The 24,540-nt window shown below is 33.1% G+C and overlaps 5 protein-coding genes across 14 annotated transcripts in view; 2 read left to right on the top strand and 3 right to left on the bottom strand.

Annotated features, from left to right (window-relative positions):
- Positions 1–603: 603 nt before the first annotated feature.
- LOC123015172 (glutathione S-transferase 1-1-like) lies at positions 604–1,666 on the bottom strand. Its single transcript, XM_044414752.1, has 3 exons — positions 1,256–1,666; positions 1,000–1,203; positions 604–945 (listed from the first exon to the last, which is right to left on the bottom strand). The coding sequence occupies exons 1-3, from the start codon at positions 1,394–1,396 to the stop codon at positions 640–642; spliced, it is 651 nt and encodes a 216-aa protein (XP_044270687.1). The 5' UTR covers positions 1,397–1,666; the 3' UTR covers positions 604–639.
- A 562-nt stretch (positions 1,667–2,228) lies between these two features.
- Positions 2,229–4,746, top strand: LOC123014840. Its single transcript, XM_044414124.1, has 6 exons — positions 2,229–2,876; positions 2,949–3,155; positions 3,217–3,524; positions 3,825–4,044; positions 4,125–4,328; positions 4,383–4,746. Exons 1-6 carry the CDS (start codon positions 2,736–2,738, stop codon positions 4,686–4,688), a joined length of 1,386 nt encoding a protein of 461 aa, XP_044270059.1. The 5' UTR covers positions 2,229–2,735; the 3' UTR covers positions 4,689–4,746.
- Positions 4,747–4,868: 122 nt separating this feature from the next.
- Positions 4,869–14,376, top strand: LOC123014839. The gene is made up of 6 exons (XM_044414122.1): positions 4,869–5,388; positions 5,440–5,640; positions 5,690–5,988; positions 11,415–11,559; positions 13,722–13,925; positions 13,976–14,376. Exons 1-6 carry the CDS (start codon positions 5,212–5,214, stop codon positions 14,282–14,284), a joined length of 1,335 nt encoding a protein of 444 aa, XP_044270057.1. The 5' UTR covers positions 4,869–5,211; the 3' UTR covers positions 14,285–14,376.
- On the bottom strand, positions 12,179–16,067 carry LOC123015174 (glutathione S-transferase 1-like). Of its 2 annotated transcripts, XR_006413366.1 has the most exons (4): positions 15,568–16,067; positions 15,315–15,518; positions 12,891–14,731; positions 12,179–12,834 (listed from the first exon to the last, which is right to left on the bottom strand). XR_006413366.1 is itself a non-coding variant. In XM_044414754.1 (3 exons), exons 1-3 carry the CDS (start codon positions 15,700–15,702, stop codon positions 14,426–14,428), a joined length of 645 nt encoding a protein of 214 aa, XP_044270689.1. In that variant the 5' UTR covers positions 15,703–16,067; the 3' UTR covers positions 12,179–14,425. The 2 variants fall into 2 exon arrangements, 1 of the variants encoding a protein (XP_044270689.1); XM_044414754.1 differs by having other exon boundaries at positions 12,179–14,731.
- Positions 16,068–16,524: 457 nt separating this feature from the next.
- The window catches only part of LOC123015162 (longitudinals lacking protein, isoforms A/B/D/L), a 68,867-nt gene continuing 60,851 nt past the window's right edge, over positions 16,525–24,540 (bottom strand). The window contains exon 5 of one of the 9 annotated variants that reach the window (XM_044414736.1): positions 16,525–16,728. In XM_044414736.1, the coding sequence (XP_044270671.1) occupies positions 16,535–16,728 (194 nt within the window). In that variant the 3' untranslated portion in view covers positions 16,525–16,534. Of the gene's footprint in view, positions 16,729–17,556; positions 17,872–17,970; positions 18,213–18,652; positions 18,883–19,865; positions 20,072–21,978; positions 22,218–22,629; positions 22,868–22,937; positions 23,412–24,042; positions 24,336–24,540 lie in introns of those variants that run through there. The other 8 variants (XM_044414704.1, XM_044414712.1, XM_044414723.1 and 5 more) reach the window with 8 other exon arrangements.

The following is a 24,540-nucleotide window of genomic DNA, read 5'->3' as shown; positions in this document are numbered from 1 at the left end:
TTTTTAAAACTTTAAAGTTTTATCTACAACCGATATCTATTAATCAATAAAGCTTTATTAGAGTAAAGTCATAAGCTCTAGATATATGTAGATGCCTTTAGCACACCTCCACAGTATTTGGTCAACGGATTCCTATTATGAATAAACAGTTTAATAAAAACAATATTAATTAAAAAAGACTAGATACCATATTTTAGTTTACTCATTTGAATTGCGCAAAAGAGATGTTGCTGTTGCAAGTTATTTTAGATAAAGGTACCTCTCTTCTTTTATAACATCATTGATAAGAAAATACAACAAACATTTTTTAGACAAATTAGATTACACAAATACCAAAGAAACAAACGGCAGTTTGCAAGCCATACATATCTATTTACAGACGATATGAAATGAAAGAAGACGAGTGCTTCACGCATTTTAAATTGTTAGTAATTAGCGGATTAATCTCGTCATAGTAAAAATTACACTACACTGGGGTCTCAGCCTATAACAGCTACTTATATCTATCAACTACAAACATTAATATTTTTATTATAACACTTTTATTATAACACTATAATTAGTGAGTTCGGGTAACTTAAAAAAAAAAAGAACTACAAATCACACACTTTATATCATTTATTTCAAAAATAATGAGTATTATGACAATTTACTTTTAAATAAAGTAGCAAAATCTGCCAAACCTTTTACATTAGCAGCATACTCCGGTCGTGCTTCCATTCGTTTCAACCATGCAATCACATTCGGATATTTTTGTGCATCAATGGGAATTAGTATATTCAAACTACTGATCGATGACACTAAACTGTAGTCAGCTACACTGATAAAATCACCCGCAACCCATTGCTTCCCATTGAGAAAAACATCTAAAAATCCATAAGCTTCCAAAATATTATCTCTATCTTTTGGATCTATTGTGGTCTTGCCTTCGAAAAGTATCGGTCTCTATATAACAATAAATTAAGTAATAAAACACTTTATTTGCCATATTGTACCCACAGTGATTCTCAATAGTCGAGCAAAGACAGTTCCCGACTCAAAATGCAACCTTTGATCTACCACTGCCCTTTTTTTTACGTCCTTAGGATACAAAGCATCATTTTTGGCATATTTTGAAACTAAGTATGTGATAATCGCATGACTGTCCCAAATAGCAAAACCATCATCATCAACAAGTGTGGGAACAGTATGTTGAGGATTAAGCTAAAAAAACACCTACTTTATTATGAAAAAATAAGAAAAAAACTAGTCTTACCTTCAAGAAGTCCGGCTTAAGATGGTCGCCACCAAAAAGGTTAATTTCGTTTTCGTTTAAAGTTAATCCTATGGCTTTAGCCGTTATTAGAACAGCTCTTACTGGAGGACTACCGTAAATTAGATGCAGAGTTGGAGCCATTGCGTGTCTGCTGCTCAAAATACACCCACTAAATGTTGACTTGTCAGTTTATCAACATATTTATAATGTTAGTGTGACTAAAAGTGGGAATGAAACATATTTTCCATAGTCATTTTGATTGCGTAAGGTTGTTCATTCGAGAAGTTGATAAGGACACGCTTAAGTTCATAAGAGTTAGTTTTAACCTGAGTGATTTTTTAGCAAATATAATTTAAAGAGTTTGAGAATTATTTGTGCATCGCAGAATCTAATTATTACCTATTAACCTTGGCCTAATTATTTCATTATGTACCTAATCTATCAACAAGTGTTTCTTCCGCCTCAACTCCAACAACCGCATCATGTGTATTATACACAATATGTTATCACTGATAATTTAATTATTCACATCAATCATCTCATTTTCAAATCAAATGTTCCAAAGCTAGAGGCAACCTGCTATTATCATAAATCATTAAACACCATTGATGTTATTGTAAATACATACAGTTCATCGGTTGTTCATGTGATTAATAATTTTAAGAAATTTATATACGTAGTCCAAATTGTTACACTCAAAATAGCTATTTATGTATCAAGTAGGCAAAATAGAGTTTTAGGGGACGAATCGTAACTAATGAGAGGAGTCACCTAATAAAACCCTTTGCGTACGTGATGCATACAAGATTTTTTTGTTAAAGCTCCCAAAACACGAATTCACACCTCTTACTAATTAAAAAAAATTCGTTACCATAGTAACCAATTTTATTTTTTAGTCCGCAAAAACTGTTTTTGGGGACTAAATACCTAAAATAACCGTTTTGCCTAATATTTTATTGAGTCCGGAAAAGACTTATTTTAGGGACTCAAATGAGTCCCTAAAACAGCTGTTTTCGGGAACGTATACAAAAAAAATTATTGAAAGTGAGGCTACAAAATTGTTCACTCTACTATTATTTTTTCTCTATATTGTTTTTATTACTAGCACATTTGTTTTACTTCTCTTTAATGATATAATGTAAAAAGTCGAAAAGAATAACGGGAGATATTTATGAAAACCAAGTGCGCTAAGGTTCCATATTTTAGTACCTAATAAAATTTTAAATCAGAGCGATATGTAGTAGTACCAGTACGCCATTGACAGCAATTAACATTGTCCCAATTAATGTTTCACTACGTAATACCTCAACAGATGTCTCTTCCTCCTTGACTTAAATCAAAACAATGGTGTCACGTGACAGGTGTGAATGTACACTAACAGTCATCGTTGATGATCTAGGCTAGATGTACACTAACAGTCATCGTTGATGATCTAGGCTAGTCTCACTTCAATACAAAACATTAATCTTAAAAGAGTAAAATGGCCCCAACTTTATATATGGTGTACCCTAGTCCCCCGGTTCGAGCTGTCCTAATTACAGCAAAGGCCATTGGATTGGAATTAGAACTCAAAGAGCTGAACTTGACCGAAGGCGACCATCTGAAACCGGAATTTCTCAAGGTATTTAGTACAAAATAAATTTGTAAATAACACAGTTAGTGGCTGCAAGAAAAATAAATTTTATCATTTTAGATCAATCCCCAACACACAGTACCGACTCTCGTTGAAGAGGACGGTTCCGTTATTTGGGACAGCCACGCGATCATGACATATCTCATATCAAAATATGGACAACACAAAGAATCTCTTTATCCCAAAGAACTCCTCAAACGTGCTATCGTTGACCAAAGACTACACTTCGAATCCGGAATAGCTTTTCCACGAATGCTGCAAATAGCGGTACCTTTACACACCCACATTTTTTGATTTTCTAGTAAGTAACTTATTTTTGTCCCACTAGGGCCCAATAATGCGGAAAGGAAAAACCAGTATAGAACCTGACGACGTAAAATTAGCCCATGAAGTTTACGCCTTTTTGGAAAAATTCCTAGATGGAAAAAAATGGATAGCTGGTAGTCATATAACTGTGGCTGATTATAGTTTAATTAGCACAATTAGTACGTTAGATCTGTTTGTAAGTGTCGAGGAGAACATATTTCCTAAAGTGAAAACATGGATGAAGAAAATGGAATCTTTAGGAGAATATGAAGCGAACAGAAAAGGGTTGGAAATGTCTAGGGAAACTATCGAAAGCAAACTTACAAAGAAGTGATCATTTATTAAGAAAATCTGTTTTATGCACTGAGGGAAATATATCCCCGTTTGATCTGTTAATCTAACAAAAGATTAAGTGACTAACAGAAATCTCGTGATAATACTCATAAAATAACATTATTGCTTTATTATCTAAGTAATTGTGATTCAGCATATTTTTGTAATTTGTTTTTATACAAACACGTAAATAAAGAATATTCGTAAATGGCTGAAAGTAAGCAGTGTGAAAAGAAATAAAAAATATTGGAAATGCGAATACCCAAATTTTAAAAGAAACAATTCTAGTTTTTAATCACAATCCACGAATAAATCAAATTTGATGGTCCCCTCAATAGTTAACGTTCAGTTATCACCGACACTTCATACAGTGAAAATGGCTCCAAAATTGTATATGATCCCGTACAGTCAACCAGTTCGAGCTACTTTGATGACAATTAAGGCTTTGAATCTTGATGTTGAACTAGTTGAAGTAAATTTATTAAACAGGGAGCAATTTTCATCAAATTACACAAAGGTGAGACAAAAATCAGTTAATATTAACAAATTACCTAATACAATATTTATACAACCAGTTATGCACACACAAATTTCTAGTTGAATCCTCAACACTCTGTCCCAACTTTAGTTGAAGAGGATGGTTTTGTGTTATGGGATAGTCATGCCATTATGGCTTATCTAGTAGATAAATATGGCAAAGACGATTCCCTTTACCCCAAAGAATTGCAAGCGCGAGCTATAGTCACCCAAAGGTTGCATTTTGAAAATGGTATTCTTTTTCCTAGGACCATGGACATAATTGTAAGTAATTGAAGTTATTTTGCAAAGGTGATAACTAAGAATTGAAATTTTAAGCGCCCTGTTATTTATCAAGGGGTGAAAACTGTTTCATCGGCTCAAATAGAAGCAGTAAAGGAAGCGTACAATTTTTTGGAGAAGTTTTTAGAAGGTAACGAATGGGTTGCTGGAAAATCTGTGACTGTTGCCGACTTCAGCATAATTTCTTCAATTACTACAATGGATGTTGTGGTTCCAATTGATGCAAAAGCGTACCCAAACATTTATTCTTGGATCAAACGTTGCGAGAAATTGCCTTATTATAACCTTAACAAGAAAGGATTGGACGAAATAAGAGTCCTTATTGAACGAAATTTGAAATAAAACATTTATTAATACGCATGTGGTCCTGACAAAAAATAAAACATCATTTGCAAATTGATTTGTCGCATTAAATTTTATTTTAACGAACACAAATTGCCTGCAACAGTAATAAATACTCGCGTAATTTGTCCTGAATTTATTGATTTTGGCCGATGGGAAACACGCGCGTCGATATATTTGTTAATTGGCAGTGAAACTGGATATACCTGAAGTGGACGTTACATTCGAAACGTCGCCCGCCTCCAACATGACTCAGTCAAACATGTAAATTCTTCAAATTATTTTTATGTTTGCAAATCTATTTCAGGTTAAAAAGTAAACAACAGATGTACGAGTTTATTAATATGTGCTTGCTTTTCCGCCAAAGATGATGTTCTGAAACCATTAAAAAATTATTTACATTTTTCATGATCGGATCAAAAATTATGTGAAATTGGTTCATTACCAATTTACACAAATATAAATCTTTCGAAACGTAAAATTATCTCGGTTTCGTAATCACAGTAATATTTTTATCTCCGTCATGGCCGTGATTAGGTGCTTCAGTTCTTCCCTAACCATGGCGCCAATTCTTTACATGCAGCACTTCTCAGGACCCGCAAGGTCAGTACTGTTGACAGCTGCTGCCTTAGGACTGAAACTGCAACACAAAATCGTCGATCTGTCCAAACAAGAACACTTAACTGAAAGTTTTCTTAAGGTTGGTTTACCAGTTCTGTCAAGTCACAATTCACTGCCAAATTTATTTTAGCTAAACCCGCAACACACTATACCCACTCTAGAAGATGATGGTGTTTTTATTTGGGACAGTCATGCGATTAATGCTTACCTAGTAGCAAAATACGGAAAAGATGACTCCCTTTATCCTAAAGATCTGGCCAAAAGAGCTATGGTAGACCAAAGAATGCATTTTGACAGTGGGCTAATTTTCAGCTGGCTAAGGAACATTGCTGTGAGTCCGCTCACAAAAAACGATTATTTAAGTTGTTATTTAATTTTAGAGAGGAGTGAAATACAAGGGGTGTAAATCACTAACCGAGGATCAAATCGAAGGGCTAGAACACGGTTATGAGCATCTGAACACTTTTCTAAAGAACAGTAAATGGGTGACTGGTAATTCAGTTACTATTGCAGACTTTAGCTTAATCGCCAATGTCACCACTCTCAACATTATATATCCTGTTGATAAGTCCCGTTATGGAAATATCAGCAGGTGGTTGAAGGACTCGGAAGCTCTTCCCTACTATGACGTAAATCGCGAGGGTCTGGATCACTTCAAAATGATGATGAAACCCCTGCTGCAATAACGGATGTGTGTGAATATAAAAATGTATAATAATACTTTAAATAAAATAAAATCCCACTAAATTTTTGTCCAGGATGTGAATCCTGAAACCGGTGAAATGCGTGCCCGTCATAAATTTTATTGAGCAAGTTATTTACGTAGCTGTGAAGCACCTGTCTAGGATTTGGAAAAATTTGAAAGAATTGCCTGAGCTTGCCGCAGGTGAAATAAATAGAATATTTTGAGTACGGGCCCGGGTTCGGTTACATAACACCGACAGGTGGGGATCTTTTTAATATTTTTTTTCTCGGATTATAAAAATAGTTAATATTAATCATAAATAAATTTTGAGGGTTTCGGGAGAAGGATGTGAGCCAAAACTCGAAATAAATTTTATTTCATACAAATTCCAGGTTTTTAACGATTTCAAGCGCTCATTGACGTAAATTAAGATCATTTGGAAGGTCGATTAAAATTGTGGTGGAAGGCAACCTAATATTAATTCTAAAACAGTTTTTTAAAACTCTACCGGTATGAATAAAGGAAGGAGGAAACTTAGTACAATAAGAAAGTTTCAAGAAAGAAAAAAGTCCTCAACATACAATGTAGTGCTAATAATGATCTTAATAGAATATTATTAGATCTTTTAACCAGACACTCCACACCAATAAAAGATGCTTAAATTGTTTCAACATGTAAACAAAAAGATACTTTTATAATTTAAGGGTATTCGGCAAAAACATGTTTGCATATAATGCTGTTATCCTACAGTTAAATAAAAATAATTCATTAATTTAAAGTTGTCTTTTTTTAAGTTTCACATGATATTTAATACACGTGTCCAATTATAAATTTTTGAGAATTTTCCAAAATAGAGTAACAAAATTATTAGCTTAAATTAAAGTAATCTATCATGAAAAACTTTTTACATGATCGTTCGGGTTCCATTTGACAGATTATGAAATTCAGCTGTGATCTAATTAGAAACTGGATTTCCTCGTCGACTATTTATATTACGAAAAATTTCGCCTTAAAACTAAAAATAAAATATAAGGTTCCATGTCATATTTATTACACTAGAAATGCATTTATTACAACTAAATATAACATTTATTCGTGATGGATCAATCTTTGTGACTTTAATTGCAAAATCACTAATTAGATAATTAGTCAATCAAGATCTTAATCATCTAAAGCACTAATAATAATATCAGATGAACCACTTGGATGTTTACCAGGACAACTTGATTCAATCACTAAAAGAAAAAAAGAGGCCAATTTTTTTTTGAATAGTACTGCAATAACAAGGTGAAGGCTGGCTATTTATATTTTTAGATCAAAAGTTTTTATTGTGAAAGTAAAATTTTTTAAGTACGCTTCAACAATAGATAATGTTGGATGATGAGTGGTCAACAGCAGTTTGGTCAATAAATTGGAAAATCACAATGTGAAGTGAATTTTTTTGTAAAAATGCCTAATTATTTCAGCACTTGCAAAAACTTTTCATTTTTTATGGTTTGTCACATGCCGCTGGTTCCAAGTTAAAAAAAAATAAAAATTCAGAATACAAATTCAAAAAAATAGACATGTACATACCTACACATTTATTAGTCTTAATTGCTTTCTGAATTACTTTTCAAGTTTCATTTAACGGAATTGAAAATCTAAGAGATGGCCGAATTTCCAGGAATTAATTCTTGCTGCATCATGTATTATTGAGAAACAAGAAAACAAACAAAAGATAAGAATTTTATTTGGAACTAAAAGAACAATGATTATGATTATTCATATTTTTGAAATGATGTATAAGAAGATCCTTAACAAAACGTTAAGTTTATTCGGATTTTAAACAATTATTAATTTGATTATCTGATTTAGCCACAATTATAATATGCTTGGCTCACTTTATAGTTTCTACATAGAACCACATATTACACCTAGAAACTAATATGTAAAATACCATTTTAAAAAAATACAACTACATAATTATCATATTGTGTCGTTATAAGCAAAATAAAAATAAAACCCCTGCAACTTTAACAAGTTATGTAACTCTTATCTAATCTTTTTTTAAATTTATCTTTAATTTATTCTTTTCCTGTCTGTACACTATAATTTTTTCGATATTAATCACCCTCTAAGAAGCACTTTGTATTCATCTTGAATTTATTGAGATGTTTCAGTATCTAACCCAGGAACTGTCTTGTCCTTTGCCAAATTTTTTGAACTTTGTGACAATTATGACAGAGCAAGTTATATACTGATTGTCTACCAAAAAATTCTTGGCCTTCCGCCTAACATTAAAAATTCCTCCCAATAGCTCAAGCTCATACGTAAATTGATGTGATAAGTTCAAATCACTCAATGCTATCACTAAATGGGTCGCAGACTGCGATAACAACAAACTGCTCCTCTCCTCAGTTACTACCATACTGCTAATCGCAATAACAAAAACATTTAACTGCTCTGCTTCGATTGTTTATACCCAGTTCAAAATGCGCCCGAAATTGTACATGAGCGAAATATGTCCATCAGCTAGAGCCGTTGTGTTAACAGCAAAGGTCCTCGAACTCACCCTCGAGCTGAAAGAAGTTTCTTGTGACACAAAGGTAAGACTATAAATCATTCAGAATAGTGGCGAATGTCCAACAGGTTGTTTCTGCACCAATGAATGAAACCATTGTCTTTAAATAACCACCAAAACTATTGTCAGGTATAAATAGATAAAACATTCTATTTTTGTTAAAGTTGAATCAACAATACTCCATCCCTACGTTGGAGGACAGCGGCTACGTCATTTGGGATAGTCATGCTATTATTGCTTTCTTGGTTGGAAAATACGGCAAAGACGACTCATTGTACCCCAGAGACAACCCCAGAAGGTCTATTATTGACGAACGGCTTAGATTTGACTCGGGGGTAGTGTCTTTCTTTACCAAAACGATTCTGGTAGTAATTTGATTGCACTTTTTTTAGTTTCATTACATTAGTTATATTCCAGAACTCATTTCCTTACGAAGACAACGAAAAAACTATCAATGAAATTTATTCATTAGTTGAAGAATTCTGCGACGATAACAATCCCTGGATTGCTGGTGATGAATTAAGCATCGCTGATTTAAGCTTAATCCCTTCCATAACTTCTCTTGACGTTGTGGTCCCCATCGATCAGAAACGGTTCCCCAAATTAACCAGATGGCTAAAGAAAGCCGAAACAATGCCTTTCTTTGAGGCAAACAAGACAGGTCTCTGTAAACTCCGAAGGATTCTGAACCGGTGTTAACGTTAAGGTGCATTTATTTTAACTTTAAGTGATTAATTGTGATATGAGGCTATTAGATTTAAGAGGTTGTTCCAGATATGGATTTTTTATTTGATATATTAATAAATAAAACGATAAAAAGACGTGTAAAATGTGACGCCAGGTGTAATTCATGGATAATTTAACTTGCAGCCTCGCTTTTTTGTCTCAGATAACTATGTTATATCATTGTTTGGACAATGACCAAGACCAATAAGTAGCACAAGATTAGTTTCTAATATGGCGTGCTTAAAATGCGATCTGTTTATCATTTTGCAATTTTGTCACGTGTAGATGTGCAACAAAATCCGGATGATAAGAGTTTTATTTAAGTCATCGGTGTGCTAGAATTAAGTACTTAATCTGAAAAGTTTTCGTTTGACCCCAACTAAACTTAAAATTTATCAGTTGGTATGTGTAATGGATTGAACCCAAACACTTTTATTTTTTTATTTTGCCTTATCTCTTATTAGTATAAAGTGAATTACGTAGTTTTATTAAATACTTGATTGAACTCATCAAACAAAGATACATATTACAGGGTTTTACTTTTTTATTATACAATAAATTCCAATTTATTTTTTACTTCCAATTCAATAGATTTATGCAATAAAACACTCTTCAGTTACTTACAGTACTTGATTTACTTAGGTCATAATTTGAATAGTAGGAAGTTGTTTGTAATAAAGATACACTTTAATATAGTTTCCATATTACCTGCATACGACACAAAATCCCAACCATTCGATAAAAATTTTCGAAAAATCATGTGCATTCAAATTATAAAACTAATAATAGGTAATCTTCGCCTAGCGCTTTTACTAGCGCATAAATTTATAAATACGGTTCAGGTTGTGTTTATAATCAACTAGTAATCATGCCGGCAAATAAACGCCGGTGTTAAAAGTGCTTTTATTGAATAAAATGACAGATATTTTAAGCATTTGGAACACACACTCGTCGCAAACATAAATAGTCCGGAATTCGAACATATCGTTTCCAGTGACCAACCCCGATTTTTTCGTTTACTACATACCAAATTTTTAAAAGCCGTTTCACGGTCGCTATAAATCAAATTCTCTTGGGAATTTTATTAATGCGACAGAGATGTACGATTTACGTTGGATGAATGTTGCTTTGCACACGACACATCTATAAAAATTTTGGGATTAGGTACGGATGATGGATTTTGGAATGGTGTGGAGTAAACAGGTCATATGAAGATTCTATCAGGCTGTATCAGTGGATAGATTTGATTTATTATGAGTACTGTAATACAGGTATTTAAAACCAAAACTTATTAGTTTTTATTTGTCCTTTTGAAACCCTTTACCTTGGTTATTACATAAACGAACTCCATTTATTCGTGCAGAAACAAATTACAGGATATCGAAATTAACACCCTTATTAGGATAGTTAGATTTGCGGACAAATAACGTGCTATATCTGGCAAAAGCAATGTTTTTATATTTACAAGTAGTGTAATATGAAAAAGGTCGTTAGAAGGCCCTTTATTGAAGAACATTATTCGGTTTGTTAAAAATTACATAGAGATCGGGGCGAGTTGTCACAATTTTTACTTGTTAATTAGTGAATGGTTTAGGTTTTACCTTTCTATCATGGAGGATCCTTTAATTTGTTTCTTTGCCCATATTTTTGTACAGTTTTTAAATCATAGCAATGAGTTACTTAGAAAAATAAGTTTTTGACTGGGAAAATTTTTATTTCGCAGTTGGTTGTTGCGAGTTATTTAAACAAAACCCCTAACGGATATTTCAGACAAATCATCCGAAATCTTAAAAGAAAAAAAAATATTTCATTTTTCATTTTTTATGACATTTATTTTTGAATATCTTGTCTGCTTGAAAAATTCAGGTTTCGTTCAGTGAAGCAGTTCCTGTCTGAAAAAGTGTCCACAGCCTGAAAAATGCGGTCTTCGGCGCCATGAACCCATCGAAACGTAAAAATAGAGCACGTACACGCCTATATCGAAGATTTTGCTCGGACATGATTGCAATATTATAAACAAACCGGTGCCAAGCAAGTTAAAATTAAATATTTCCCTCTAGTAGGAGATATGTAGGCTCTCCTCTGGAGTATCCAGTTAGTCTAACGCTCTGCGTGAACCAGTAGTGACTTAAACCATGGCCCCAAGAGTTTTCGTGACCATCGTGAGTCCGGCCGTCCGAGCCACCCTCTTGACCACACACGCTCTAGGAATTAACATTGAACTGGAAGAAATCGATCTGAACAACAAGGAACAGTTCAAGCCCAGCTTCATCAAGGTAGATTTTAAATATGTAGTCGATATTTACATCGCGGCGACAGCCGTCAATCAGCGGCGTTTTTTTCGAGACTGTTGACATGGAGTGGATTAAATGACCGGAAGGAATGAGAATATTTGTTAAATTTAAGTGAGGAGAGTGACCCAATTTCAGTTAGAAATGATGGGTGTCTGTGTAAATAAACATGACGGTTTCAGCGCTGAAAATGCGATTATGTCGGCGAAGGTGTTTATTTTTCAGAAAAATGCGGCGCACTATGTTTTGCACCAGAATTTCGTAAATAATAGTGTTTACGGTTTTCAGCAGTATATTTTTTCAGGTGATAAAATTGTGGCATACCACCTACTTGTTGATTCAATGATAAAAATTCACCGATCACGATTTTTACTATTATGGCAAAAATAAATATACTGAATTATATTCTGAAATTTCAAAACAATATCTTGCTAAAAATACATATAGCCTGCAATGTTTAAGACTGCATGCATTCTGCAGTAAATAGGGACAAAATTATATTCTAAAATTGATTTTATAGTTATATTTCAACTCTTTAATTTTCTTGAAACTAGCTAAAAATAAAATATCAAGAGAAAGACGAGTGTAATACTTTTTTTATCGTTATGTTTCAATTCTTTAATTTTCTTGAAACTAGCTGAAAATAAAATATTAACAAAAAAATACGAGTGTAATACTTTTTCGTAACAACAATGTAAAGGTTTATAATTTAGGTATGTACGAGTGGAAAAGGTAAACCTTCAAAAAGTGGCTGCTATGATATGTTATTTAATTTAGTAGTTTTAAAACTCATGCAACACAGAGTTGCCTTAAAGTAGTGCATTTTTGGTAACGTTAATCGTAGATTTCTTTCAAACCTTTCTCTTGTGCCGTAAGAACCATCATAAACCTTTACTTGTATCGCACATTTACTATCTTATGCGACATAATACCTAATGTTCAGTTTGATGATTTTTTTTATTGTACAGCTGTTATTAGACCAAATATTAAAAAATATCTTTTTTATTTTAAGTATTTCTACAAGTACCTCTAAGACGTGGTAAGTACGTAAACTGGTATGGCACACGTAAATAAAAGTTACAATCATCACATAATTTGTAATTTCATTCTGAAATAATGAGTAACATTTCTGTTACTAAAAATATATCAAAACACAAAACTTCGTCTCAATTTAGAGTTAACACATAGTTTTGCCCAACAATGTTTTTAAACGTGTTAAAATGATATCTTCACACTCTATGAAGCCTATTCCACGTCTGCCTAAAAAATAGAACTCTTATTGAATTAAAAATAGAATTTTTATTGATTGCTTATACATATTATTTTTGTCTTTATTTTCACATTTACTTCTGTCGCTTCTTGTTAAAACACTATTTTCACCTGCTCATGTTTATGTGAATCGAGATGTCCACATGTTATTTTTGATAGGTAGTTTGGCGCTCTCCTAACTAAAACTCACATAAATCGTTTTGCATTTACGCAATACCTTAACAGCTTGTTTGCACCTCTTTAAAAATCGACATCTGCTCTTCAATTTTTGATAACACAGCTGTAACTCACTAAATGATTTAATTTACAGGTTTAGCGCTACTACCGAAATAAACCCTACTCCGTTTATCCTGGATGATTTACGAGGTGCTTTTTCATGCTGCAACTAAAAATGCAGCAATGTTAAAAAGTCGACGGAATCTCTTCTATTTTTAATCACATCTAAATGAAAAAAAAGCGAAAGAATTACGATTCTGACGCAAAAAATGTCCTAATTAATCCTAATTATAGTTATCGAATTTTTATTGATTCGGACAAATTTGAAGTAGTATCATTTCAGACGTAAACGAATTTTCGGGTTTATTTTTAAGTTGGGTTTGTTTACAGTTTGAATTTCACATATTGTAAACAGTACAAAAAATAACAGATATATCACACTGCATTGTTGTTGTTAATATGCCAAAATGCCAAATAAAACATTACGTTGAGTGCTAAAGAATTAAATTTCACAGTGTTATTTATAATTGAGTAAATTGGCTTTAAGCAAAAAATATCATTCATTAAGTAGCACCGTGCGTCGAACACTTTGACTTGGCACAGTGTCAAATCAAATTATGGAAACAAATTTCAACTTAGTCTCACGCTAACGTGTATTTCAGATCAATCCTCAACATACCGTACCCACTTTGCAAGATGACGACGATTTTGTCGTCTGGGACAGTCACGTGATCAATGGGTATTTGGTAGACAAGTATGGAGGAATCGATGACTCGCTCTATCCTACCGATATGCAAGAAAGAGCCAAAGTCAACCAAAAACTGCACTTTGACACCGAATTCGCGCTGCTCAGTTCCAGAATTATAGTAGGTTGTTATTGCGAAAAAAACTGGAAAATAATTGTCCTTTTTTGCAGAAAGGGATCCTCCATGGAGGTAAGAAAAGCGCCCCCCAAGAACAAGTGGATGAAATTATTGAACGTTACGACTTTTTGGAGAAATTCTTGACAGTCAACACCTTCGTAGCGTTAGGGCAAATGACCATCGCCGACTTCAGTTTAGTTGCCACAGTGTCAACCATTGATATTATTGTGCCCATCGACGCAAAAAAATACCCCAAAATCACCGCGTGGATAAAGAAAATGCAAGCTCTCCCCTATTACGCCGCCAACAAAAACGGTCTCGACAAAATCAGAAACCAAATCGCGGCGGCTTTGGAGGGCTGACCTGGACCAATCACATACTAATAATCTACTTTTTTGAATGTTATTGCTTGTTTTTATGTAGACTTTAAATAATAAACATTCTCGAGAGTGTACTTGTTGATTATTGAAATTGGTTTATTGTGACTAGCATTCATGACAAAATTACGATTCGGGAGTTGGGAGCATCTCCTTGAACTTTGCCAAGCCTTCAGCATTACATTCGTCGAAAAACGGCAACTCCTTTCCGGTTTTCAACCAATCGAATAATTGAGGAAAGCGATCTGCCTCTACAGGGATAAAGAGGTCGGCAGACGCCAAAGTCGCAAGGACGCTAAGGTCAGCTACTGTCATTTCGTCGCCAGCAAGCCAAGGATGGCCATTGAGGAACTCTTCCAAGAAGCCGTAAGCTTCAAGCAATTTGTCGCGGTCATCCTCAGAAATGTCACCAATACCAGAAAAAAGAATATGCTGAAAAATAAAACAGTACGGTTTTAAACGAACCCACACATGTAGTTATAGTTTGTATAATATTTTTTTTAACTTTATTTTAAAATTTTAATGTGGAAGATTGTACGTAAAATTACCTACCTCGTAAATTAAAAATATGAATTTTAAAAAGTTTAATTCGCCCTAATTTGCCACGAGTTTGCGTTGGAAAAAGTGAAACAGTTATCAGCAAGACTATTAATTTTCATTGGCATTAACATGTTTTCTAGGACTCATCAGCGGTGACAATTCTGACGCAAGTCCTTGGAGTACTTATTTACATTAAATTCCACCCAAATGATTCACACAGTCATTATATTTAAAATGCAATGGCGTAGAAACACTAAATCATGCATAGTCAAATTTACGGACCTACCTAACATAAAAAATAATGAGTATTGAACAATAAAATTACCTAAACCAAAACTATTGATTTTGTAATCAGCTTAAACACAAACAAAAGTGTGGCCACGCACGTAAATTTAATTCTCTAGAGAACTTTTTTAATCACTTTGTGTTATATTTTCGTTACCAAATTTTAAATTTGCATTTATTCCGAACTTACGGCAACAGCGCGACATCTCTCGTAGAGTACCCCATTTTCGAAGTGCAGCCTCTGATCAATAATCGCCCGTTTGCGAATATCGCCTTTAGGATAAAGGGTGTCGTCCTCGGCGTACTGACCTACCAGATACCCTGCAATAGCATGACTATCCCAAACAACAAAATCCTCGTCTACTAAAATAGGAACGGTGTGTTGGGGGTTCAGCTGCGAAAAAATGTTTTAGGTCGAAAATTTCATACTTTGTGCAAATTACCTCCAGCATCTCGGGCGTCTTCAAAGCTTCCCTTTCGACCTCCTCGATGTCAAGTTCAAGACCGATGGCCTTGGCAACCATCATAACAGCCCTACAGGGAGGACTAACCTGCATGATGTATAGCTTAGGTGCCATCTTTGCACTTTGTGTTTTCAACGAAAGCTTGAATGTTACTGACAGATCCTTGAAAGGACAAAGCTTAACGTTTGTTGGGTGGGCGATCGAATTTGTAAAACTAGGTCACGCTTAGGTTGTTTTTTCTAGCCATGGATTAATGGGAATCGATAAGAAGGACGTATCGTGTCAAAAAAAAGGTGAAATTAAGTGCCAGGTTCTTAATATTAACTAGAAGGTGAAAAACAATAGCAAGTAGGATATAAAATTTTAGTATTTCTGTATTTCTTCTTTCATCAATAAAAAGTATAAACGTTTAAATTGAAGGTGTATTCAAAGAGAATGAACTCATGAAAGTGTATAAATTTATTATTAAAAAAACTATTTCTACATAAAGCATCCATGCACTCTCCCTAAATGTTTTTGCAGATCCTGTTTGTAATAAAAACTGGCCTTACACAGATTACATTTGAGGTGTTTTTCTTTGCCACACTCAACAGTCATATGTCGCCTCAGATTCCTTTTTAAGGTATAAGATTTGAAACATTTTTCACACATGTAGCGGTCTGAAATAGTTTCAAATTAAAGTCAGTTCGTCCCAAACGCAAAACAATGAAATAAAAATAGACAATTATTTTCAAACTCGTTTATAACTTTATACATTAATGTCAGGATGTACACACATCATATGTTTAAATAGACTGGCTTTATGTTTAGCCCTGTAGCAACAATGAGTACATTTAAATTTCGGTTCTTTTTGACACTCATACTTTTGATGGCGCCACAAGGATCTCGCAACTTTATATCTTCTTCCGCAAGTGAGACACTCGTAGGATCCTGAAAATGGCAGGTATTAGAAGCTCTCAATACCAGAAAATTTGTGTCTGTTGGCAATATGTGACAAAAGACTCGATCTGTATTTAGTTCGATGACCACATTTTTCACACTTGTATTTTGGTTCTTTCTGACATTCATGTCTCATGTGACGTCTTAAACTGGAGTCATTCTTATACGATCTCTTGCAGATCTTGCACTTATATCTTCCGCCTAAAATAAGACCATCCGTAAAAACTGTATGCAGTATGCAACCTGTAATAAAATTGATAACTACTGGTTTTCAAAATAACATGTTTAAAACAAGAAATAATATTTTTATTAAAGTGTCTGTAACATAAAATGTCAGTTTTTACACAGGGATTCTCTCTTTAAATGTCTAGACATGTGCTGTTTCAAATTACACTTAACTTTTGACACAAACTTGCAATTTGGTATACTACATCTGAAGAGTGGCTCTTTTCCACACTCAAATTTTCTATGTCTACTTAAAGATTGTGAATGTCTATACGAACGATAACACCTGTTACATCTGAAACGTGACCCTAAAAAAAGGAACATTATCAGAACAAAAAACGGTAAGAGGAAAATAGAGTAAAAGAAAACACCATTTTGATTGCAACACAACTTTATTTTGGTTGTTTTTTTAATTCATGACGTTTAAGGTGCGCTGTTAAATTTCCCTTGACTTTAGTGACAAAAGAACAGCCTGTGTACTGGCAACCGAATTTTGGCTTCTTTTCGCATTCAAATCTCTTGTGTTTATACAAAGACGATGAATGTTTGTACGATCGAAAACACACGTTGCATGTAAACTTTCTGACCAAATCTACAAATAATGTTCAATGAGAAACTTTAAATAAATCTTTTTATATTTAAAGATAATGTTATGAAACATTTTAACAAAATATGAATTAACATTGCCATTCCCTAAATAAATTATTGCTCTTAACTTGATCTTAACCTTAACATTAAATACTAAAATAAATTCAACTGTACAAAATTAATATAATAGAACACCACTGTATATAAAAATTGTATGTACTTTACGACGCATATAAAAATATACAAATTTTTACAAAGTAACATCGGTTTTAAGGTCCCTGGGAAAGTCTTCTTTTTTTCCGAAAATAGTTATCGCTCTAATAATATCCGATTTTTGTAAAACATTGTGCTTTCGTGAAAGATGCCGCTCTACGTGTGTCTTCTGGTATCCCCTATATGGACATATAGAACATCCAAACATCGGCAATTTCCCACACTCGTACTTCATATGTCTCGCCATGGTTGACTTCTTCGCATAAGTTCTCCAACAGTTTCGGCAAGCATATTCTTTGTTGTCGAATATGAAAAAACCTAAAACAATCGACGTTATATAAAAGGCAAAACAATTGTGTTAAGTGCATGGTAACACCTTCACCCTGTGTTAAAAACTACAATAGTACACTATTTCAAAGAAATGATTTATTCTTATATATTACATGTTAAGTTAGAACTGTTTTTTTCGGAAATGTTGTTCAAATGTTTAAAAGACGACATATGTTCCTTTAGTGAATCTTTACGGTGGGTTTTGAAATTACAAGGATGACAAGTAAAAGTCGGTTTCTTGTGGCAGATGAAGTCGAGGTGACGTTTCAAATGCGTTTTATGTTTGTAGGATCTATGACATTTGGGACAAGGATATCTCGCGGAAAATTCTGAAAAAAGAAAAAGCCACTATAGACGCTTATCAAACTTTGGCCCAAAAAGAAACTTCTACAAGCACAAGCTACAATTTCTTCAGGTTTGTATAAATTGTGACGTGAAACAAAGAACTCTTTAATTATCTGAAAACTGTAGAAACAATAAATTTCAACGGTAATAACATACAGCTACAGAGTATAATGTGAACTAAGTAGGATGCTTATTTTCAACATGTTTGAGTAAAGCTCTCTCTTGCATAAACTTGACACCGCAAAAATTACATGAAAACCTGAAATTCTTTCCACATTCTTTCTTCAAATGGCGCCACAAACTCGGATAATGTTTGTAGGATCTTCCGCACACTTCACAATGATGTCGTTCTTCTTCGCCTAAAAAGGTACTGATTGAAGAAAGTATACTTTGTATTTTCCGAAAACAAAAACACGATTCATAATCTTAGTTTTATTTATTAGTGTATTACAATATTACTTATACACATATTAGACTCTGGATGTTTACTTATTATATGTCGACTAAGATGAAATTTCCTTTTAAACTTTCTACAACACAAAGTGCATTCAAACTGCGGCTCTATCCCACATTCGTAATTCAAATGCCGTCGAAGTGTCTCTGGATTCTTGTAGCTTTTCGGACAACGACTACATCGAAAAATTCGTTCCATTTCTGAAAACACCTCAACTTTTAATACTATCGCTAATATCAAACTCTCAACGGATAGCGCGTGCAAAGACAATCTAATTTAAAAATCATTACTTTTATTGGACGTTTTAAGTAGGAAATACACTTCACATAAATTTAAATGTAAAACAAGGTTTTGTAAAGATCTTTATATATTGATTCGAATTCACTTAGTCGCTCTGGGTGACGTCTCCTGACGTGCTTTTTTAAATCATACTTTTGCTTCATAGCCTTCAAACAGTAAATGCATTTAAACTTCTGTTCTGGACCACATTCGTACCTAGTGTGACGCATAAGAGATCCTTTGTTTTTATAGCCTCTACCACACGCCATGCATTGAAATTCTGAAATAAATGTTGTAAGTTTACCAAACACACTGTTTCTCTTTTTACTAATAACTTACACTAGCATGAACTTCAAAAAGTAGAAAACAGTAAGTTTGGGTGTGACAAAGTACGAAACTGAATGGAGTTATTAGATAACTTCCTCTTTAAGTCAACGGTGCTATCAAGATTAAAATGTTCATTCTTTTAGCTCTAATAAGTAAAAATATCAAATTTCAATTAACACTTTATTAAAAATTTAAATCCAATCAAAACAGAATAAGACAAAATGATATCAAGGTAAACTGTGTTTTACTCCAATATGTGACTTAAGCGATGAGTTCTGAGTGAATCTTTTCCCACACAATTTGCACAGAAATTGTGGATCTTTACCACATTCATGCTTTATGTGTCGCCATAAACTTGCATAATGCTTGTACGTTTTCAAACAGAATCGGCAAATATATAATGATCTTTTACCACCTAAAACATAAAAGAATTAAAAAGTGCTAAACCAAAAAAAAAAAAAAAATTTTATTTTTACAAATTATCAAAAATCAATTAAAAAAAGAGTATTAATTCAAAATTTAATCCTTATTGCTATCACAAACCAAAAGCCCTCAAATAATTTTACAAAAATCTATATTTGCTTCGTTATCTTCACTTCCTCTTTTCTTTAATAGTTGTATGTTGTGCTATAATATGCCTTTCTAAATCCGCTTTTCGTTTAGCTTGGTACTGACAAAAATTACAATGAATTGTTGGTAGTTTACCACAATAGAACTTTTTGTGGTTGTATAATGATCCTTTGTGTTTGTAATTCTTGCCGCAAATGCCACAAACCAATGGACCTGGAAATTTACCAAAACTAAGTGTTATGTTTAAAACTGTACTACTAAGCACTTTAAATTATATAAAAAGTTGTTAAAACCAAATATTTTATTTGCTGTTTCAAATACCATATAATTATAAATACAAATTAGTAAAAAATATACTACATAAGGAAGATTTAAGTGGAGACCATTCTGATGAGTTTTTTGTGCGAATTCGCCATTCGAGTCTTGGCAAATTTAAGCCATACTTTTACCGAATTGGCAACAGCCAAATCATTTTTTTCGCCCCTCGAAAAATTAATTTTTGCTGCCTCTGTAACCAAGCAATCAAAAACAGTTTCTCTTATTCTTATGCATTACCATAGATGACATTCATCACTGTTGTTTGTTCAAAAGACAATTTGTCTCTTCCTTTCCAATTGTATAAAATCGCCACTTCGTTACTAAGCAAAAATTTCATTATTCTTCGCGTTAAGGATTCCACACCTGATCCTCCCACAGCTGCCAACCTCGAAATCTATAACAGTCTTGTCTTAGATCTTACCTTGAATTCAAAAATTTTAAAAATTTACCATGTAGTCTTTCAAAGCCTGATTTTGCTCCAACCGTATATTAAAATCTTGAAATTCTTCTAAAGTCTGAATTGGAAACTTAGGTACTTCCTCTGGTGAAACTGAGACGTCCTGATGCACACGACGACTAGTTCTTAACAATTCGTTTAGAATTAAGGAGTGCTGAACCAAGTACTCGAGAACAGTTTTTTTAAACCCTGAAAAAAATCACTTCCGAATATGATCGAACAGTATTTGAAAAGTCTATAAACAAAACAATCTCCAAAAACATTGTTAATACATTAAAAAGAGGCAATGTGGGTATGTAAAAGTTTGCATGGTGAACAAAATCTTTTTGTTGGTTTGATAGTCCTTTGCATTCTGTTGCTTCCAGCTTGCAACAGGAGTGGCAAGAATGTAGAACTTCTAAAACAAAACCAATAGTGACCTGAAATAATTTTGTTGGTAGGTCAATAATAATAATCAAATTTTTATTTAGATATTATATTACTGCAATCAAAAAGAAACTCTTAAAATTTGAAATCGTGTGATATGGTCAACTGTTACTAATGTCGACACCGTCGTCACTGAAACTGAAAAGTTAAACCCTACAAAGGTAGCGAATTGAAACGAAAAAGACGAAAAAACTTCAATTCGGTTGAAAGATTGGTATTTTTTATTTCATAATAGCAGGTTAATTAGAACACAATGACAAAAACGTTGGTCCTATTTGTCTTGAAGTTCATTATTTAAAGCTGCCTCCGCATGCGCTGTGGACCACTTATGTATACGTATCAAATGTCTTTTCAAATTGTATTTCCTTTCGAAGTCCGCACCACAAAGTGAACAAGCGCAACGTTGATCTCCATTTCCACACTTATTGTAATAGTGTACTCGCCAACTATTGTGGTTCTTGTATAATTTTTTGCACACTTGGCAGCGTACTCTGTCTGTAATAAAAATGCTTCAGCTATATCAAAAGTCAACTTTTAAACAACTCTTAACATAAAACAAAAACCTTTAAAATGAGTAAAAAAATATATTTACAAATTCCATAACAAAGTACTCATAACATAACTATGTATCATGGTGTGTTACATCGCTTACTAAAATTTTATGTTTGGATGTGTAATGTGTTCTCAAATTGTACTTTCTCTTAGATCCGAAATTACATATTCGACATCTAAAAATCGTATTCTTGCCACAATCTAAAGATGTGTGGGCTCTTAACGTATTCGAATTCTTAAACGCTCGACCACAGTTGGGACACTTCACTCTTACGATGCCATCTGAAAATGGTTAAATGAGATCGGCGGCACTCAAAAATAATAAAAAAAAATTAAACCCCTTGTTAAAATCTAATTTTTATTGACGCTTTTTCCTACAATTTTACGAACTACAAGTATCTAAAAGTGCTTTGATTTTATTTTCCATTAAGTGATGTTTAGCAATGTAGTGTTTTTTAAGTGTGTATTTCCTTTTAAAGACTACGTTCTCACACAACGTGCAAGGAAATGTTAGATGTTTCGAGCAGTCCAAGTAATAATGAACACGCCAACTGTTGTGGTTCTTGAACCATTTGCCACATTTAGAGCATTCTACTTTGGAGAAATCTGGAAGAAAAAAAGCGGTTCAGTTAAGTTAATTCGAGTTACTATATTTTCGGGAAAGGGTAACAAAAGACTGTTGGTTTGCAAGTTTTTTATTTTGCTACTTAAAATGACAAAATTTATGCCGTTGTAAAGAATGTCTATGCCTAAAGAAACGTAAACACTGATCACATTGAAATTTTGGTGAAACATTGATGCATTCGAGGCGAATGTGACGACAGAGTGTTGTTTTGTTCTTGTAAGATCTGTGACAAGTGCTGCAGATGTGTCTCGATCCTACAAAATTAAAGAATTAGGCAACTCTTTGAAAAGAATATTTACGAGTGTCGTTTTAGAGTCACATTTTACTTACAATATGTTCTTGTAAATTTTTAAAGTTTATCTTAAGATAGTAATTTAAGAAAGTAAACAATAATAAGTTTAAAGAATTTATTGAAATATTCGTCCGATAGCAATTTTAGCCATCTTTATTGCCAAAACTTTGGCCAAAACTTAAATATTGTTGGATTTAGAAGGTAAGGGATTGGTAAGTAACTGCCGCAAAAGAGATTTTCCGTCTTCAAACAGGATGCACTGTCCTCGGCTGTAATGTTCATCGAGCGCTACTCTGCTTTCGTAATAATTATTACAGTTGTCACATACGTAATGGGTGTCTGAAATAAAAATGAGTGTTACAAAATAAAATTAAAATCAACAAAAATAATAAGCAAATAAAACACAAATTCTCTTAAGCCAGTATATTGTATAAAAATATTATAAAAAAGTAGAAAAATAGTTTCTAACATAGTAAGTAGATCATTCAGCTCAAACTAAAATACATATTTGTAGGAACTACCTAGAAAGGCATTTAGTAAAATTAATCAATATTCTCATCAAGTTGAGCAATGACATGTAACTTGACATCATCATAATCAATGATTTTATGCATTCTTTCAATATGTCTTCTAACATGCATCTTTTGTTTGGCCTTGTAAGAACAGTGAGGACATTCAAATTGTGGATCTTTCCCACATTCCCATTTCTGGTGGTTTCGCAAAGAGCTGCGAAGCTTGTAGCGGCGACCGCACTGTTGACAAGCAAATTTTTCTTCTTGGTTCAGATCCAAACCTTTCAGTATTGACACGGACTTCTTTTTAATTTCAGGAATTATTGATACTTCTTTTAAGAGGGATGTAATTCTATTGTGCAGAGGATTATCTGGAACAATGTTCCTGTGTTAGTAAAAAATATTTAAAATGTAATTAAAACAATAAAGAAATCAAAAGTATTATTTTTATTAAAATAAAAAACACAACTTAAAAACAATAGATACAATAACTAAAAACATAAAAAATACAAATCTACAAGTCGACAACTTACCTTGTGCATTTAGATACATAAACAAAAATGAAATTGCTGTGTTAATAGTGGTAAAAAATAAAAAAAACACATTTTCATAATGCATTTTTATCACTATATAAAATACTTTTTGCACATTTATATCTATAATGTCTTAATAAATTTTTCTTTTCGTAATACGTTCGTCCACATCGACATCGAAACTGGCCAAGACCTTTAGGTCTCCTTTGCACATAATACCCTAAAAGAAAATTTATTAATAAAATATAAAGACAATATTACTAATAAAACTAAGAGTGGTATTCTCTATTTAAACACTGTAACATCAAGAATAGTTCACAAATAAAACGTATATAAAAACATCTACAACGCAAAATCCTTTATTTGGTATATATGGCACCCAAGAGTATTATTCATTAATCTTTAACATTACGCAAAGACCAAATATGCTAGTATGAGCGATTAATAATCAAGACATCCCTAGCGAACGTATCGAATGCGTTAATATTGAAAATTATTAATCTCTCATTAACTAACAAGTAACATAATATTTTTCCGTTGATCGTCAAAAAATCAATAAAATCATCTAGATTTTCTGGTGTTGTTTCATGTGCCTCTGTAAGTGATGCTTGTAAAAATAAGCCGCGTTGCATAAGCCGCAAAAGAAGCTACGATGATTCTCACAGGAGAACTTTAAATGTGTCGTCATCGCTTTTTTGGATTTGTACGGTTTGCCGCATCTCGTACAAGGGTAAATATGACCCACAGCGTACTTATAATTATCTGAAACAAACACGATTAATAAAAATAATTAAACTACAAATCAGGACTAGAACACACAACAACAGGCCTCTACAACAAGCAATGCAAACAAACAATTTGTTTAAATGATTTATTATACCAGAAACTAAAGTACAGTATTAATATGTGTGCGAAAGTGGCGACGTAAGTTTCCTTTAATCTTTGTCTTATAAGGACATGACGTGCA

The sequence above is a fragment of the Tribolium madens genome, unplaced genomic scaffold (genome assembly GCF_015345945.1).
Source record: "Tribolium madens isolate multiple individuals breed KSU strain unplaced genomic scaffold, Tmad_KSU_1.1 Scaffold_97;HRSCAF=244;Tcas5.2_LG3a, whole genome shotgun sequence".
NCBI lineage: Eukaryota > Metazoa > Arthropoda > Insecta > Coleoptera > Tenebrionidae > Tribolium > Tribolium madens.
This window is presented reverse-complemented; position numbering and strand designations above follow the sequence as displayed.

Excerpts from the sequence above, each read along its gene's own strand:
- LOC123015172 (XM_044414752.1), bottom strand. The coding sequence starts at position 1,396 with ATGGCTCCAACTCTGCATCTAATTTACGGTAGTCCTCCAGTAAGAGCT. Across the intron at positions 1,204-1,255 it reads TTAAGCCGGACTTCTTGAAG|CTTAATCCTCAACATACTGT; the intron begins GTAAGACTAGTT and ends GTGTTTTTTTAG. Across the intron at positions 946-999 it reads CTCGACTATTGAGAATCACT|AGACCGATACTTTTCGAAGG; the intron begins GTGGGTACAATA and ends ATTGTTATATAG.
- LOC123014839 (XM_044414122.1), top strand. The coding sequence starts at position 5,212 with ATGGCCGTGATTAGGTGCTTCAGTTCTTCCCTAACCATGGCGCCAATT. Across the intron at positions 5,389-5,439 it reads TAACTGAAAGTTTTCTTAAG|CTAAACCCGCAACACACTAT; the intron begins GTTGGTTTACCA and ends AATTTATTTTAG. Across the intron at positions 13,926-13,975 it reads TGCTCAGTTCCAGAATTATA|AAAGGGATCCTCCATGGAGG; the intron begins GTAGGTTGTTAT and ends CCTTTTTTGCAG.
- LOC123015174 (XM_044414754.1), bottom strand. The coding sequence starts at position 15,702 with ATGGCACCTAAGCTATACATCATGCAGGTTAGTCCTCCCTGTAGGGCT. Across the intron at positions 15,519-15,567 it reads AGACGCCCGAGATGCTGGAG|CTGAACCCCCAACACACCGT; the intron begins GTAATTTGCACA and ends ATTTTTTCGCAG. Across the intron at positions 14,732-15,314 it reads AGAGATGTCGCGCTGTTGCC|CATATTCTTTTTTCTGGTAT; the intron begins GTAAGTTCGGAA and ends TTTATTTTTCAG.
- LOC123014840 (XM_044414124.1), top strand. The coding sequence starts at position 2,736 with ATGGCCCCAACTTTATATATGGTGTACCCTAGTCCCCCGGTTCGAGCT. Across the intron at positions 3,525-3,824 it reads GAAAGCAAACTTACAAAGAA|ACAATCCACGAATAAATCAA; the intron begins GTGATCATTTAT and ends TAGTTTTTAATC. Across the intron at positions 4,045-4,124 it reads TTTCATCAAATTACACAAAG|TTGAATCCTCAACACTCTGT; the intron begins GTGAGACAAAAA and ends ACAAATTTCTAG.